At 47.2% G+C, this 15,968-nt stretch overlaps 1 protein-coding gene and 1 long non-coding RNA gene across 4 annotated transcripts in view; one reads left to right on the forward strand and one right to left on the reverse strand.

Moving 5' to 3' along the window:
• Window positions 1–15,968, forward strand: part of SAMD11 (sterile alpha motif domain containing 11) — a 158,569-nt gene that overhangs the window by 13,759 nt on the left and 128,842 nt on the right. Inside the window, 3 exon segments of the mRNA XM_055800642.1 lie at window positions 13,072–13,114; window positions 14,245–14,775; window positions 14,777–15,039. Coding sequence (XP_055656617.1) covers window positions 14,261–14,775; window positions 14,777–15,039 — 778 coding nt within the window. The 5' untranslated portion in view covers window positions 13,072–13,114; window positions 14,245–14,260.
• On the reverse strand, window positions 143–14,223 carry LOC114012425 (uncharacterized). Of its 3 annotated transcripts, none has more exons than XR_003554854.2 (3): window positions 9,581–14,223; window positions 379–467; window positions 143–292 (listed from the first exon to the last, which is right to left on the reverse strand). It is a non-coding gene; the product is annotated as an uncharacterized LOC114012425 (long non-coding RNA). The 3 variants fall into 3 exon arrangements; XR_003554853.2 differs by having other exon boundaries at window positions 143–467; window positions 9,581–9,661; window positions 10,075–14,222; XR_003554852.2 differs by having other exon boundaries at window positions 143–467; window positions 9,581–10,212; window positions 11,632–14,221.

Below are 15,968 nucleotides of genomic sequence, written 5' to 3' on the forward strand. Positions count from 1 at the left end.
GTGCTCGCGGTCGCCCCGCGGCTCTCGGGCAGATGGCGGGGGAGGGGGTGGGGGTGCGGCAGTAGGGAGAAGGCTTTCCTCAGGGCTGGGGGGGGCTGGTTGTTAAAAAGGAGTCTGGAGCCGAGTTGGAGGAAAAGGAATCTAATGTATTTCTATTCGTGATTTGATTTGCTGGAGCTGGAGAGACTGTTACAGCAGAGCATCCCAGCATCCACTGGCGTCCATCAGTTAGCTGAAACTCCTGCTGCCCCGAACAAACTCATCCTTTCCTTAGTCATGAGCTTGGAAGTCGCTGTCAAGCAAGGGAGAAAATGAGGTTCTGCAGACTTCTCAGTGACTGCAGCCCATGCCATTGCACGGCAGGCAGGGAGAGCTTACACTGGTGAGGTCTGTAGCCAGGCAGAGCTGCCCTCGGAGGCTGGTTGCAAAAGGATGAGGCTGCAGCTCACCTCAACACTCATTTGTACCTGCAGGCCAAACGATAGGAGTGAGAAAATAGGTTTGCCTGGGATAGCCTTTGAAGGTCTCTGGGGGGGGTGTGCTTTGTCTGTATAAGCGGGGGAGGTGGACAGTCTGGACTTGAGAATGGGGTCAGAGCTGTGTCAATCTGGCAACCACACAGTAAACTGTTTCCAATGCAGAACTGCTCAAAATCTGCACAATAGACTGCTATGTGATTTACATTTATTATATTTTTGTTGAGTCACTGTATGTAAAGTTGGATTTTTAAGATAAAATTGAATGCAGTCCCTAGGCTGACCTTATCTGCCATTACTGGCTATGTTCCCAGGATACCTTTAATCTAAGGAACCCCCAGTGCTTTCCAGATCTTCATTAGCATTTCACCCTTATTTCAGGTTGTTTGTTTCTTTGCTTGTGGATTTCATGTGTGCCCAATCAGGTTTTTTCCCTTGTCAGTAGACAGTGTGACCAGGGTCCCTCCATGGGTTTTGTCTCTGGGATTGTGACATGAGTCTGCTCAAAGTGATGAGACAGGAACGCCGTAGCATCGGGGAAGGGCTGGATTTGTTGGCTGACTTGTCAGAAGGAAATGTCCCCGTCTTGTGGAGAATTGCCATGGCATATGGGGAAAATGGTCTGGATGGGGATTCCAGTCTAAGCTTTCCCTCTATGCCTTCTGAGTTAGTCTGTCCCTTGGACAGAGGAGAGTTGCTGACTGCTCTTCTTCCTGACAAGAGCAGGCACTTAAGCCAAATCCAGTGATGCAACTCTAAGGGTCCCCATGTGTGACAGACATGTAACCCACGTTTCTTTTGCAAGGTCAAGCAATTCACAATTCAGTCTTGCTCCTGACAGCTTAACTCCTCGCTATTGTTAAGGTGCCTTTCAGACTTAAACTTCTGTGCTGCTTGCGATGTATTAGCCAGTTAAAAAAAAAAAGTGGGCACTAACAAGCATTTCTCTCTCTCAGTGAATTACACCTCTCATCCTGATTAGAACTCCTTGGACACAAGGGAATACCAGAAGCAAAGTAAATATTCTTTTGTTACTTTTTAGTTGTATATCTTCCCTGGTGTCACCTGTCTGGAGATGCACCAGGATCCCTGGAGCTCCTGAACCCCCCAGCCTCCCAGTCTGTTGCCCTCATCCCCACTCCCAAGCAGTGCAAGTATGTCCCAAAAGGCATTGCCTCTGGTTAACGGCGAGAGGAGAGAAGAGACCACTATAAACTTCCAGGATGTGTCAGGGCAACGATTGTTACGGGCAGGTTTAAAGAAACATGCATGGAGGGGCCCTTGGTACTCTGGAGGCAATGGGGACTGCACATGCAGGTGGGGAGGCCAGGGGAAAATGCTAACGAGTAAGAGGTGGTTAGCAGCAGTCAGAAGCTGCTAATTATCCCACGCTCCAGCTTGTTCTCATGAGACTGGGAAACTCTCTCTTTGATCCTCCTGCATTTCATCTTATAATTGGATGGGGGTTCCAGATGTTACTGCTGAGCATTTCAGAGAGCTGATGGAAAGATGTATCTTGAATCAAGGGGCCTTGGACAATCCCAGAGGTATTTTCAGTGCTTTGCTAAAGGAGTGCTTGGGACACCATTTACCTTCTTGTCCCTGTTGAGTTATTGCTAGGGTTTATTTGTATTGTCTCCTGAATGGCCTTTTCTTTACCATATACATCCTTAAGCTTCCACCCTTTTTTTACTCAAGTTTCCCGGAGAACAGAGCTGAATCTTTATTTCCTTCTGCTTAGAAGAGCTTTGAATTGGATTGAGTTTGTGTCTCATTGCTGCACTTCTGTATGACTATTTCAATAAATGGATTTACTGATTTAGTGGCATTTAGTGGTAGCGACTGCAGCAGCAAGTCTGAAGATGGCTCCAAGAACATCAATGGAAAGGGAATTTTGAATTTGTCATTGCAAATAGGCATGTTGAAAGCCTGATTCTGGCACCTAGACCTTTTCATGAACAGTACATCCAACCAAAGCAAAACAACTTGAAATACAAAGATGTAGGTTTTGTAATAAGTTGCTCATTAATGGGCTACAGATCAAGGTATTAGCAGAAATCAGCTGGGGAAGATTTTTCCTGTCTATTCTAGGAGGAGACAAATCCAATCCCAAAATGCCTGGTCTCACAGAAGCTCAGATTACAGACTGTCATTGCAGGTTTCTTTGGTATTTCCAGAAGAATTTCTCCTGTGGCACAGTACTGGATGAATGGAGAATGACAGAGACTGAGAAAAAAGGTCTATTCGCTTGAAAAAAAGTTACAACAGTTATCAGTGTAGTTAAAGTACTGTAGGTGTAACAGCATGATCTCTATTATTATTCCAAATAATAATGCCTTTCCCCAGTTGAGCAACACAAATAAGATCAGAAAAGTGCCTCTTTTGGAAAAGCATCCCAAGTGGGAGTTATGCAGTATGAAATGGCTCTATAATTTTAATGGTACATTTCTTGGTGCACACAAGCCCTGCTCTTGTAACAGTCCCGGGGAATGTCACAAAAGAGGGCATTAGTGTTACTAAAGGGCCAACAGTCTTCTAGGGAAATGTTTTCCATAATCCGCTATAATGTGAAATTATACAGTGCCTAGATACCATAGTGACATAGATAGATAGATGGGATGTGCCAGATACTCCCTGTAACAACGTCTTGAAGATCTCCTTATGGATGAAAACACCCAGTCACACACTTATCGTCAAGGCTTATAGCTCCAGATGGAAGAAAAAGCTGCATTCACCCAGGCATGCACGTTCTTGTCTGTCTTACTTGGCTGTTGACCACGGGCACTGCACGGAGCCGTGTCAGCTTCCAGGACTGCTGATAAACAGGAGACTGGGACCCATCATCCCTGTGTTCTCATGAGGCAGAACAAGAGCACAGAGGGGAGAGTGTCTCTGTCCTCTGTAAAATGTTGTGTTTGCCTCCTGAGATAAAGGTTAAAATGCACAGAAGAATCCTCAGCAAGGGGTACCAAAGGTAACATCTCTGGTGGTGCTGAGACACCCAGGGAACAGGGATGGGAACCTCTCAGCCCTGAGCCACTCCTGAGTTACAGTTGAGAAGGCAAGTGGTGGAATCTAAAACTGGTTCACTCTGCAGAGTCTGTGAACGCACTATGGGTACCACAGTCCTTGACTTCTTGAATATGAGCTCTGCTCTGCAAAGAATATGACAGGAAGCAAATACTGAGGAATTTTCAATATGGATGGCTGGAAGTTAACCAGACACATTACTGTGCGAATCTCCATAATCAAGGGCAGGCTGTCTTGCTTCTGGAGCTGAGATTTGGGGCTGGTTTTATGCATTTTTGGGGGAATCTTTTTTTCTTAGATGATGTGAATGTCTGAGCACTGGAGCACAAGCTGTTTCTAGTAGGTCATTCAGATCTCTTTCCCTGCTTTGTCTTGATACAGTCGTTCTAGCTGCTGAAGCCATTTTGGAGCTTTCATGCAGCAGTGGCTGCCATCAGCTCAAAGTGAAGATAAAACTGCACTGCTGAACAGGTCTAAAACGTGCAAAAAGGTGTGGGGCATGCACAAAACTGTATCTTAGTTTGAATGATGTGCTTGCTTGCTTGCTTATTTTCCTGCCACCACAATAAGCAGGATGGGGCCTATGCCTGTGCTTGATGAGACTCCTCCAAAGAAACCCCCTTGGTGATTCAGTAGGTTTAGTTTAAACCCCTTTTTCTCTCAGTAGAATTAAGGATCTGGACAGATGTCAGCCGTTTCAGAAAGGACTCTGAGTTGCTGTCCCATAATTGGCCTTATGACTTCTGGTATCTAGAACCTCCTCCTGTTGTACCACACCAGATGTCCTGACAGCAACAGCATAGGGTGTTTCTTCTGTGAGGATGGAAGCAAATGGTAGGGGCGTATGCAGACTATGAGCATTAGCCATGGGGACCAGGAAACTAAGGGAGTGAAGGGAGGAGAAAGAATGGAGGCTCAGCCCAGAATAATGTGGATATAACATCCCTAACCAAGCCCATTTACCTGGATTTGCACTGTGTCCTGGACTTCTCAAGGTTGACGCTAATAGGGTCACGTTCATGTTACAGAGAGAAATGAATGGCCTGGTTTGCATTACTGTATTTCATGAAGCAAACTACAAGTTTGATCAGAATGAGGTATAAAATTGCACGGATGTATATAGCCTCTGTGTGTGTGTGTGTATGTTAATGTGCACGTGTGTACAAACACACAGATTACTTCCAAGAAGCACAACGTATTTGTGGTAGTCTGAAGGTTAATCCAGATTGGGAATTGATTTCCATATCCATTCAGTGAGAACCAATACAGTCTTTGTAGTTACAACAAAACCCCCAAATATATTAGAACAATGAGCATTCCTCCAGTCAAATACAGCAAATTTCCTGATGAGTTATGCTAGGTCTACTCTCTCAGGTATTAGTAGGAGAGAGAGGGAGAATCTTGCACTCAAAAACTTAAAAGATCCATAAAGATTTTCTTTTTTTTAGCAAGTAATAATTCTTTGGAAATTAAGGCTAATTAAAAGCAATACCATCCCAATAAATGCATTCAGTTACTTAGTCAAGACAATTTTATATTTGTTTCCTATGATGTTACCATGTGCATCCTAATCAGTGTTTTGCTGTAATTGTGATTAAAGACCATACCTCAGAGGCAGGCTCCTTAAAAACTGAATGAAAGTAACAAGAGGGGGGTGGTAATAGAATTTAGTGTCTTCTGCATATTTACAATGGATTAGGCTTTTTTATTTGAGGGTCAGTGCAGCCTTAACCTATATGCAGTGGTTTACGGCTAATGCCAGCATTGCTTCTGGGTGCAAAGCACACGTGAGAAATTTCTGCATGCTTGATGTACTTAAAAGGGAAGACAGGAACTTAAGAAGATCTCTTTCCTGCACTACTCGTTTTCCATAATTGGCCCCAACTTCCTCCTAAGTCTTTTCCAGGTAGTGAAAAATGAAATGTGTGTTGGAACCCAGCTTTTTGCCCCTTCAGCTGTTGGCACATCTGTTCATCTGCTGAGGATGAGATGCATGTTACCATATGGCTGAAATGTTAGCGACTGAATTTCTGATGACTGCTTCTATAAAGCCAAACTAATATTTCAGCAGCATGTCTCTTACCAGTTGATATGCACAGAACCTCAGGTTTGGTATTTTAGCTCTTCCTGTCTTTTTCAGGGCACAAAACAAAGAAAAATTTGCGTTCTTGTTTACCCAGAATCTATTTTCTGAGTGCACATGCCCGTGCATCTCTGTGTGTCTGTGTCTAACAATGGATGGCCCTCGGTGCCAGGCTGTCACTACTACTGTGTGTGTCAATTGCTACAGGACTGTAGCTGTTCCCATCATTTTATCTGCAGCTATGGCTAACTCTGTGCTATAGACAACAGATGAAAGGAATAGTTTTTGTAAACAGCACAATGTTCAAAATGCCTTTTTATCCTTTTCTTTTGGTGCAAAACTTTAATGTTTCTGACCATGTACAGAGTAGTTTTCTAAGTGTGTGCTGACAATGTGTTTATTTGCATGTGTGCTTTTTGAGTGTGAAGAGTGAGTGAAAATGCTTTGTGCCATGTCTGGATGCAGATTAGTTTTGGCTAAGAAAAGGAAGATGTATGACAAACAAAATCTTTTTCTCCTGCTGTGAACAAAATAGTTATTTGTAAGTATTTTCCAAAGAGTTTAGATGAACAATTTTAGGCATCAGGCATGTAAATTATGCGCAAACTGCATGCTCTGACATTTCTGCATTTGCTGCTTGTGGTGCATTATGGCTCATAATTACTTGGTTTTGCTCAAGTATTGAACCTGAGAGAAACAGAGCTATAGAAATCTATACTATGAGATGGAAATGAATGAGGAGTGTGAGCACCTGAAGAGCAGTACTTCCCCACTCTGCTTTACAGAGATGTTTTCTCTGTTTCATGAGTGAAGAACCTGAGTTTGGAGTCACTAGGTGAATTGCTGCAGTCACACAGCGGCACAAAATAGGCAGAAATAGAAATGGGAATGCCTGACTCCACATGTAGAAAAGTTCAGGTTTGGAAGTCTGACAAACAAATAAAACTTGGTGCTAACTAGTTGCAGCAGGCAGCTTCCCTTGTCCACAAGCATGCTGCGTTTGCTATGAAGCAATGCAAAGGACGGAGCAGAAAAGTTGCTCATCTTCCAAGGAACTCAAATCCCCATGAGAAGATTCAAATGTGTAAATGCCTGTTTACATATTTTTTGAAATTCCCTTTATTTAGTTTTTGTTATTCTTTTCTTAATCTAATCTAAGTTTTTGTTTGATTTAAGCACTCTGTTGCAGTGTAGTCATGGCAACAAGTTTACTTCATTGAGTCTCTTTCTAGGAATGTAAGATTTAAAAGAAAAGAAAAACAAACTCAGACAAGACAAGCCTTCATGTGGTCCTGACCCAGCATTTATTCATAGTCATGGAGGAGGTTCGAGTGAGGAGTGAGTGCAAAGTTGTTTATGTGCATTTGTCTCCTTGAGTTCACTGGAGACTCTGCTTGTGCCTGTGACTGTTTGTAGGTATGTCTTTTGAGTATGTTGTGTTCAAATACAACGTACATGGTAGAAGAGACCATGTAAGAGTTCTGGTCACAGTGGCGCTGAAGTTACAGTTGCCTGCCTGTACCGGCGTTGATCTAGGTAGTCTGTGAAACAATTGCAGAGAAAGCACAGCAGCACAAACTTCAGTGAGAATTCCTTACACAAACGTAGGTCCATGTTGATGGAGCTCCTATATGATATCTTCTCAGAGTACCAGTGTTAATTTAGGAACATTTAACTATGGCAGACGGGCACTTGCTGCAGTCATATCTGAAACTGCAGTATAGACACAGCTCTGACTAGGGCCTATCTGTACATAGTTTCACATTGCTGTAACAGTAATTGTTCAGAAACATTCCTAGTGGCATTTGCACAGCTCTCTCGTGGGGTGCAGTTATACTAGCGGAGAGGTGATGTACACTAATCCCACTGTTAGTAGGGCAGTGACTACACTACATCAATTTCTAGAAGAGGAGAATAAGAACAATACAAAACCTGTCTGCAGAGATGCCCAATGACTGATTTAAAGACTTTTTAATGTGTTAGCTCTAATTAATGTGTTTGACAGCTGTAAGCCAGCTCAGGTGGTGTGTACTTTAGCACCCCCTAAATTGGTCAAGGCAGGTTCTACCTAGTGTTTAATTTGATCTTTCTAGCATGTATTAAAAGCAGTCACACCTTGATTGCACTAGACTCTTCTGAAACACTACTTCCAAAGGATTAGCTAACAAGGTTCATCGGCCTATCCTAAAAAAAGTGCTGTTTGTCCATGTTTGTATATGCATGTGAATTAAGGGAGAGACCCATGGCTTATTTGTCTGTGGCACTGTTTGATGTTGGGATGGCACGCCTAATGTTATTGTCTTTTCAATGGTCACGATTTTTTTATTGTTTTAACCCAGCAATAGATTCCAACCGTACCCAGATTCTTGGATAGCCAGTTTTTCAGTGTATCTTTTTGTTATTATGATTGTAGGAGGGAAGGCAGGCGGGAAGTTAGGGAAGTGGAGTAGCACAGAGTGATACACAAGTGTTGGGACACAGCCAAGCTTTAGATTAATACGTGACCGTCATTTCACCATCTTTTGATACAGTGAGTTTTTCTGAGCAGTGGCGCAGAGTGGAGCAGCACAAACAAAGGCTTTAGGGGAAAGAGAGAATCTGGTGGAGGCTTTCTTCTGCATTACATCTCTGATATCTCAAGTCTTTCACAACAGTTATGAATTAGCAATAAATAACCTCTGAGGACAGAGGAATAGAGAAGGGAGAAAGATGCATTTTTAATTGCAGTATGCACAAAGAAGTATAGTAAATGCAGAGAGAAGTACAGGGAAGCTGTCCAGAAACTGGGACTGCAAAGGTGGCAGCTCTTGCCTTAGAATGGTCAGAGAGCATGGTTATTAGAACAGCAGCTTTGATACGTAAAGCCTTATTCCATTAGTGATTTCTGTAAATGTTTTTTTTACATCATGGAGACATCACTTGAGTGTAGCTAAACTTGTTGTTTTCCAAAACCTTTGCAGAGAAGGGCAATCTCTTGCTATATTATGGAGGACTAGAACACTGAAGTGTCAAATCAGTAAAAATTTGCTGTTGGTTTTAATGGAAATAGGATTCTGCCCTTTTAATTTAAACTTCTTGTACAGATCTCAAGGTTGATTCTGATCTACATAACCCCAAGATAGCTGAACTTCAACCAGTAAGGAAGAGAGGCGCATCAGTCCTCCTATCATCTCATAGGTTTTCCAGTGTCACGTCCTCTGACAGCACATCACAAAGCAAAATGGTCAGTTGGTGCACAGCCAGCCTCCCAGGGCAGTTGCAGGGTGATTCTTGCTGTGCAGTATGTGCAGCAGCGTACAAAGGTCTCTGAGCTGTAGGCCAGGTGACTGTTTACAGTGTAACCACTATACCAAGTCAGAGAGAACAGAAAATGTGTTCCCTGCATGGGAAGTTATTCATTATTTAGAAGAATGGAGCAGCTAGTTTAGAATTAGTCCTTGCCTCCCAGATAAAACTTCCTTCAATTCTCCCCGACATTTAATTCCTCTAGGGTTAGAGTACTGATCTATTTAGACTGGTCACATAGCTATACAGGGCACTTGTAGGGAAGGTGATTTGGAGGAGACATTTTGTGAAAATAGTTTGAGGAGAGAGTTCCTTAAAGCACCATTGACTGGCCCAGGCTGTCCTCCGGGAAGCTGACAAAATGCCTGGGTTAGATAGGGATGTATGCAATTCACAGCTCCGGTTTGTTGCGTAAGCTTGTACTACCCTGACACTACTTTCAAGAAAGAAAAAACTCTCCAAGTTCCATTTTTCACTCCAATAAATTGGTTCAAAAAAGCGGTGTTCTGTATCAGTGGGATTAAAAAGGGTACAGCTCAGTAGTTCCCAAGAAAGCATTTTTTCAGAGGCAAAGCCTTTTCCAGTGTCTTCCTTCCCAACCCTCCTCCCCCGAATACCAACCTGTGCCCTCCCTGCTCTTGCTCTTGCTGCTGGACTGTCAAAGTATCTCTCATAATGAAGAAGTCTGGCCTGAGGCTACTATTACCTCCAAAACTGATCCCTCTGAGCATGACTCTGGCAGTATGGCTGGCTGTTCACATGCAGTGAGCATAGAGCTGGGCTACACCTGGCAAGGAATGAAAGACAAAATGCAGTGAATCCTGGCTGTTAGACAGCCTTGATGTCCTCTGAGACTGTGAAAGAGACTGAGGAAGGTGTGAATCTGCCTGGCTCAGGAGGTGGTGGTGTGGCTCTCTGGTCTCCTTCCCTGTCTTTTGGTAGGCTCGATGATTTGGGAGGGACAGAGCTGTTGCTTTCCATCATTGATGTGATACTGTCAGGGCAATTATGTGGTAAGGTGGGGAAAGGAGCTGTTAACTTGAAGTCTTAAAGGTTAACCACCCCGTCTTCTTTGGGGGAAACAACATGATTCAGTTGGATACTACACCAATTGTTGAAAGTCCTGCTTTATTGTCTAAGCTCTTCTGGTGTACAGGACAGAACTTTTCCAGCACAGTTTTGGACTGTGAGACTACATACCTGCTATAATAAGGTCAGCAAGACCAGTGCTATAGATGCTGCTGTGCTGACAGAATGTTATCATCTGTTCATTTAGCTTAGCTTAGGCAGAGGCTAAGTGGTGCCAGGGACGGCATGTATAGCATCTGTGCTGGAATCCTGCAAAGACAGATGTTCTGGATTAGTTTCTAAACTCAGGCTGGTCATTTTACATGTACCTGGGCATCTCTCTCCCCCCAGCCTCAACCTGTCTTTCCTGTAAAGGGGCAGGGCCTGCATCTGCAATGAATTTTAAAAACACAAAGGACCTTTCATCTCAGTTAGAAACTCAGAAGTTTACTGTCACACATGTAAATAACAAATTACATTTAGGAAGCTTCCCCTCCTTTTACAGGTAGAATAAGGGAGACATATCCAGGACAAGTAGTAACTTATCCTTGAAAGTGGTGTTAGAAAGAGAAAAATCATTATCTCTTAACTTTCAGACCTGTACTTGGAGCACCATCTCTTCTTGTAAAATGCTTTACAGCACAGCTAGCTCTTTGCACTTGTTAACACATTTGACCTGAGAGAAATAAAAGATCTAGCTTTTCTTTCAGTCCAACATGATGTATTCCAGAGGTGGAGAATTAAATGTTGGAAAATGATCACTATGTACTATGTTTACTGTAGTAGTGCCTCTGTGAGCAAGTTAAGAATCATGCTTTCCCTTTGCTAGGTGCCATTGAAGCACACAACAAAAAGACACGGTGATTTGTGCCCCCAGACTTAAAAACATGTCCCAATCCCTCAGTGGAATTTGCAAAGCATACCTGGTTCTTTCTCTAACCACATGTCCATGGACTTGCTTGGATCTCTCTGATCTGGTCTCCAGTGGTGAATCTGTTTACACTAATCCTGAAAGCTCTACTGTTAAGAGACTGGAGCTGAACAACATCAGACTCCTGCTGTTGGACTCCAGCATCCAGGCAGAGCCCTTGTTCTTTATATTACAGTGGAGAGGAGCAGGGAAGACTTGTTAGGAACTTTTAGTGCTTGTAAGAGACTGATAGAATCAGCCTGCCTCTGTGCCTCTTAAATCCCCCTAAACTTCACTGAGTTCTGCCAGAACACCTTAGGTCTGAGTGAGAAACCCTGCCTGATCCAAGCCATGCACCTTGTATGAAGCCACCAAAATGAGGCCTCGCTCTTCCACTGCTGGACCTCTACACCGCTTGGCCAGTGTACACCTATATCACGACTGGCATCAGGTGCCTGTTTTTTTCCAGGAATAAAACACAGCCAAGTAGGTGCTGCCCTTCTAGAACGAAAACTCAGCATACTCAGTTACTTATGACTAGGTCCAGATTTGAACCCAGTTTCTGTAGAGGTAAAAAGCAACTGAGCTGACATGCAGTAGGAAAACCCCATGGCAAGTCACCTTTTCCTTTGAAATAAAAGGTAAACAGAAGTTCTCTGGATTAGGAAAGGTTTCATTACAGCTCTTTAATACAGGCAGACTGGATGGTAATGCAAAGTGCTGTTAGGTTTGAGTGTGCATCCAAACCACAGAGATCTGAGAAGTCTCGAAGTACGTACCATGGAAGGATTTGTTCCTGGAGGATGAAGGCCACTCTTGTTCTGCTCTCCTGTGACCCCTCCTGGAGGAAGCATGGAGACTTTTCTTTGGAGAAGGCTGCGGCCAAGGTTTCTCTGCATTTGGAGATGAAGTTGCCATAAGGAAAAGAGGTGGAAGAAGAGTAGTAACCCTTGTGGCTGTAAAAATGAAAGAAGGCTTGAGAAAAAAATACCCACTCCCTTGTAAAATGTGAAAAGAAATCAGTCCCATGAAGCCAAGTTACAAAGAAGGTGGAGTCAAAGGAGGTCTGAAGTAGTTCTCAAGCCTTTGCAGAGAGCTCTGTCTAGTTCTAGGTGTGCCGGGCATGGTTTTCTGGGAGCGTAAGAGCAAGCAGTTCTTCTCACTGTCTGGCCTTCTCACCTGACCTCCATCCAGAAGCCACTTACACCCTCTCACAGAGAATGCCTTGTGTCTCCTGGAGTTGCTTCCAAGCATTTTCCTTGGTTCATTAGGTGATAATAGAAAGTGATTTTCCCCGTCATCTTGAGCAATCAGAAGCATTAAGAGTAAGAGCCTAAGCCTGAAAGGCTAAATGAGAGGGTTTGATGGGTATGTACATCTGCCTTCTTCATTAGAGCAAGAAGCAAGGATGCCTCCCAGAGCTGGCATTTCTTGAGAATAAATAGGCAAGAAACAAGGATCATGGTCAAGTAGCGTCAAGAGAAAACTGAGGTTTGGGGCTTGGATTCTATTCCCATATCTGCTGAACCCCAGAGAGGCAGTTTCCTCCACCTTGACTGGTATAGAAGTTCCCCTAAGTGGTCCATTAGTGGAGTTTTTGTAGAGAGGGGTACTTAGCACTGAGAGCTTGGGGGGGAGGGGGTGGTGGCAGAAAATAACACCTGTGAGATCTCAGGAAGATCACTGGATGCACAGATGTGAACTCATCACCTGCATTAGCCTGTATTCACTCATAGTGGGACTCAGTACTGCATAACCCCGGTGTGAGTACAGCATTCATGTTCTCCATCTCAAGCCTCTTTACGCTTCAGCTTCTCCACTGGTAAAACGAAGCTAAAAGCAGCTTCCTCAAAAAGGTGTGAGGAGGAGGTGGTGTTCTTTCTCCTTGTCTGTGAATGCTCTGAGATCATCTGAGAGATGGTGCTGAAGTGCTATTATTGCTCAGAAAGTACCCTGCTAACTATGTCAATGGCTGATTGTCACACCAGCAAGTCCATGTCGGGCTGGCTGGAAGGCAAGTTCAACTTTCTACAAGGTCCCCTAGTAAGAGAGCAAGTAATGAGACACACCTTGCGACAAAGAACTTCATGGTGGTGTTCTGGGAACTCTTAAGACAGAACCCATACAGAACTCTTGCTGTTCTTCCACCTTGTAAGACTTGTGGGGCATATTCCTTGTACTGTGTTTAAGGAGATAATTTATTTTTCTTTCCCTTCTAGGTGGGATTCTTTCTGCGTAGTCGATCCTACTTACTATCCAAAGGTAGGGGACTCGTCTTGTTGATGTGACAAATCTCTGTAACAACTGTGCAACTTAATTTTGGGTCCGTGTTGTCCTCTCGGGGCAGTTTCACATGGACCTTGTGCCATGCCTGCCACAGCTCGCAATGGAAAACAAATTTATACCCGTGTCTCCTGACCCTTGCTACATCACCACATGGGAAACGAGAAGGCTCTGCCCGCCTTCTCGAGGTATGGTGACAAGAGCAGCCTGCCCAGGAGAGCAAGCGGCCGGCCTTCCCGCACGGGAGCACACCCCCCGCTGGGTGCCCGTGCCCCCCCGCCGCCGCCGCCCGCCGAAGTCGGGGCCCCCGGGCCGCCCCGCCGGGCTGGCGGCTGCTGGTGCTGGCCGCGCCGTCCGTCGCTCACCCCCCGCCCGCCGCCGGCGCGGCGCTTGCAAGCGCCTCTGCTGTTTAAATGGGCCAAGTTGGAGAAGCGGCGGCGGAGGGAAATCTTGTTTGGTCAGAGTCTCTGAACTATACTGTGACTTCTGCGCACAGATCAATATATGTCTGTCCCAGCGCGGAGGGCAGCCCGGGCCTGTAGCCCCACACAGCGGAGCATTTATGGTCTGGGGGCAGAGCGCCCGCCGTGCCGTGGCGCGAGCTCGCGGGGATATAAACGTGGATGTCTGTCTGTGCACACGCACACACATGTAGATGTGTGTAATGCAATAACATGCTTTTTAAAATGTTGTGCAGGAGTGGAAATTAAACGCCAACTCGCAGTGATCGTAAAGGCTTCGGTGGGAGCGGGGCGAGGCCGCACTGTGCAGGTGGCGGTGGGCGGCCCCCGGGAAACTTCCCCGCGCCCGGGCGGCTGGAGCCCGGCGGACAGAGCCGGGGGCACCGACCGCCCCGCGCCCGGCGGCGGCGGGAGGGGAGGAGCGCGGCATAGCGGCGGGGGCGCAGCATTTAATTGTAATTATTGCATATAAATAAATAAACCAGGTGTCAGTTTAAAGGAAGGAGGGGGGCAGGGTGAAAGGGGGCTGGGTGGGCGGCGGCGAACCCTCCAGCCTGGTGAGAAGGTGGGTCGATCTAGGGGAATCAATAAGCTGCTTTTTTTTTTTTTTTTTTTTTTTTTTTTTAACCAAAATAATGTCTACGGCAGCGGAGACCTCTCCGAGATGTCAGGTATTAGTCCAGAGGGGCAGATCTGCGAGCCACACAGCAGCTCCCGGGTCTACGGTACATTAGCCTCTCCGTGGGAGAGGGATCCCAGACAGCTCTGCTGGGGAGCCAGCCCAGGAGATTTGTTAGCGGGCTGCTCCGGGGGATACCAGCCACCTCCGGCACCCGAGCGCCAAAGGTGCTTGTGTTGCTGCTGCTGCTGCTGCTGGCGCGTTTCATCCAAACTCCAGCCAGAGCGGGGGCAAGTTGAACCGGAGACATTAGAGCCACTGTGGTTTGGAGAGACGAGGGCGCACGGGGAGCGCAGCAGCACCATGCCTGCTATCAAGAAGGAGCGACTTGACAGGGAAGAGATGGCCCTGGCAGCTTTTAACCAGCCCATGGAAACCTTACCTGACTATCTCGCCCCTCTGGCTGCCGCTGCCATTCCGGTGGTAACCCCGCACCCGCCGGCTTACGACCAGATCTTCGCCCACCGCACGTACCTGGGCTTCCACGAGACCCACCACCCCCCACCCCCCCCACCTCCCCGAGGACCTGATGCTGGAGAGGTTTTCCTCCATCCCGGATTTCCAGCCCTTCTTTGACAACGGAGAGCCTTGCATCGAGGTGGAGTGCGGGGAGAACAAGGCGCTGCTCTACATCAGTAAGTTGTGCCAGGGGAGCAAAGGACCCTCTATCCGGTACCGGGGAGAGTGGCTCACCCCCAACGAGTTCCAGTTTGTCAGCGGCAGGGAGACGGCCAAGGACTGGAAGCGCAGCATCAGGCACAAAGGTAAAGGCGCCGCTCGGCGTGTGCCAGGGTCCCCGCGCGGCTCCGCTCCCCCGAGCACCCTGCCTCCCGCTCCCGTGCTCTGGCCGCGGGCCCGGGGGGGCTTGCTGCCTGCGGGCGCTCACACGGGGGGGGGAGCCCGGGACCTGGTCTCCTGTGGCCGTGCCCCCCTCCCCCGCGCACACGGGTCCCTCTCTACCCGTTCCCCTCACCGAGCGCCCCGGTACCGGGCTCTCCGGAGGGCGGCGAAGTTTTCCGAGCGATTTGGGAACAGTTTTTTGGTTGTGTGTGTGGTTTTTTTTTTTTTGTGGGTTTTTTTTTCTTTTGGGGGGGGGGGGGGGGGGGGCGGGGGGACGACGTCTCGTGTCTTTTGGAGATAAGTTTCGTTTGGCGCAGGCAGCGGTTTGGCCAGCGGACAAATGCCGGTGTGGGGGCGGCGGGGCGCGGAAGCCGGCCGCCCGTGCGTGCCGGCGGCGGCGGGGGAACGGCGGCCCCGCCGCGCCGAGCGAGCCCAGGCACCGGCGGGGCGGCAGGCGGGGCGGAGGGGGTGTTCCCCTCGCAGCTGGGTGGTGCGGGACCTCCGCGGCGCTGGCGGCTGCTGACGGGAGCCTGCCCTGCCTCCCTCCCCTCCCCTCCCGCCCGCGGTGCAGCCCGAGCCAGCGCCGCAGTCCCGGCACCGGGGCCGCTGGTGCGGGCGGCAGGTGGAGAGCGGGGCCGGGGCGGGGGGGGAGCGGGAGAGGAGAATCAGTGCGACACGTAATTAGCTGAGAGCTGGCGGTGTCAGCCCAGGGGTCTGAGGAGTTATTAGGAGGTGACTGACACCTCGCCTTGTTTATTGATCGCCAGAGAAAAGGGGAATAACTTCGGGGGCTGCGCTAATTGTCATTACTCCACTCATCTCTTCTGTTTCTTTTATTACTGGGCTCCTGGCT

The sequence above is a fragment of the Falco peregrinus genome, chromosome 3 (genome assembly GCF_023634155.1).
Source record: "Falco peregrinus isolate bFalPer1 chromosome 3, bFalPer1.pri, whole genome shotgun sequence".
NCBI lineage: Eukaryota > Metazoa > Chordata > Aves > Falconiformes > Falconidae > Falco > Falco peregrinus.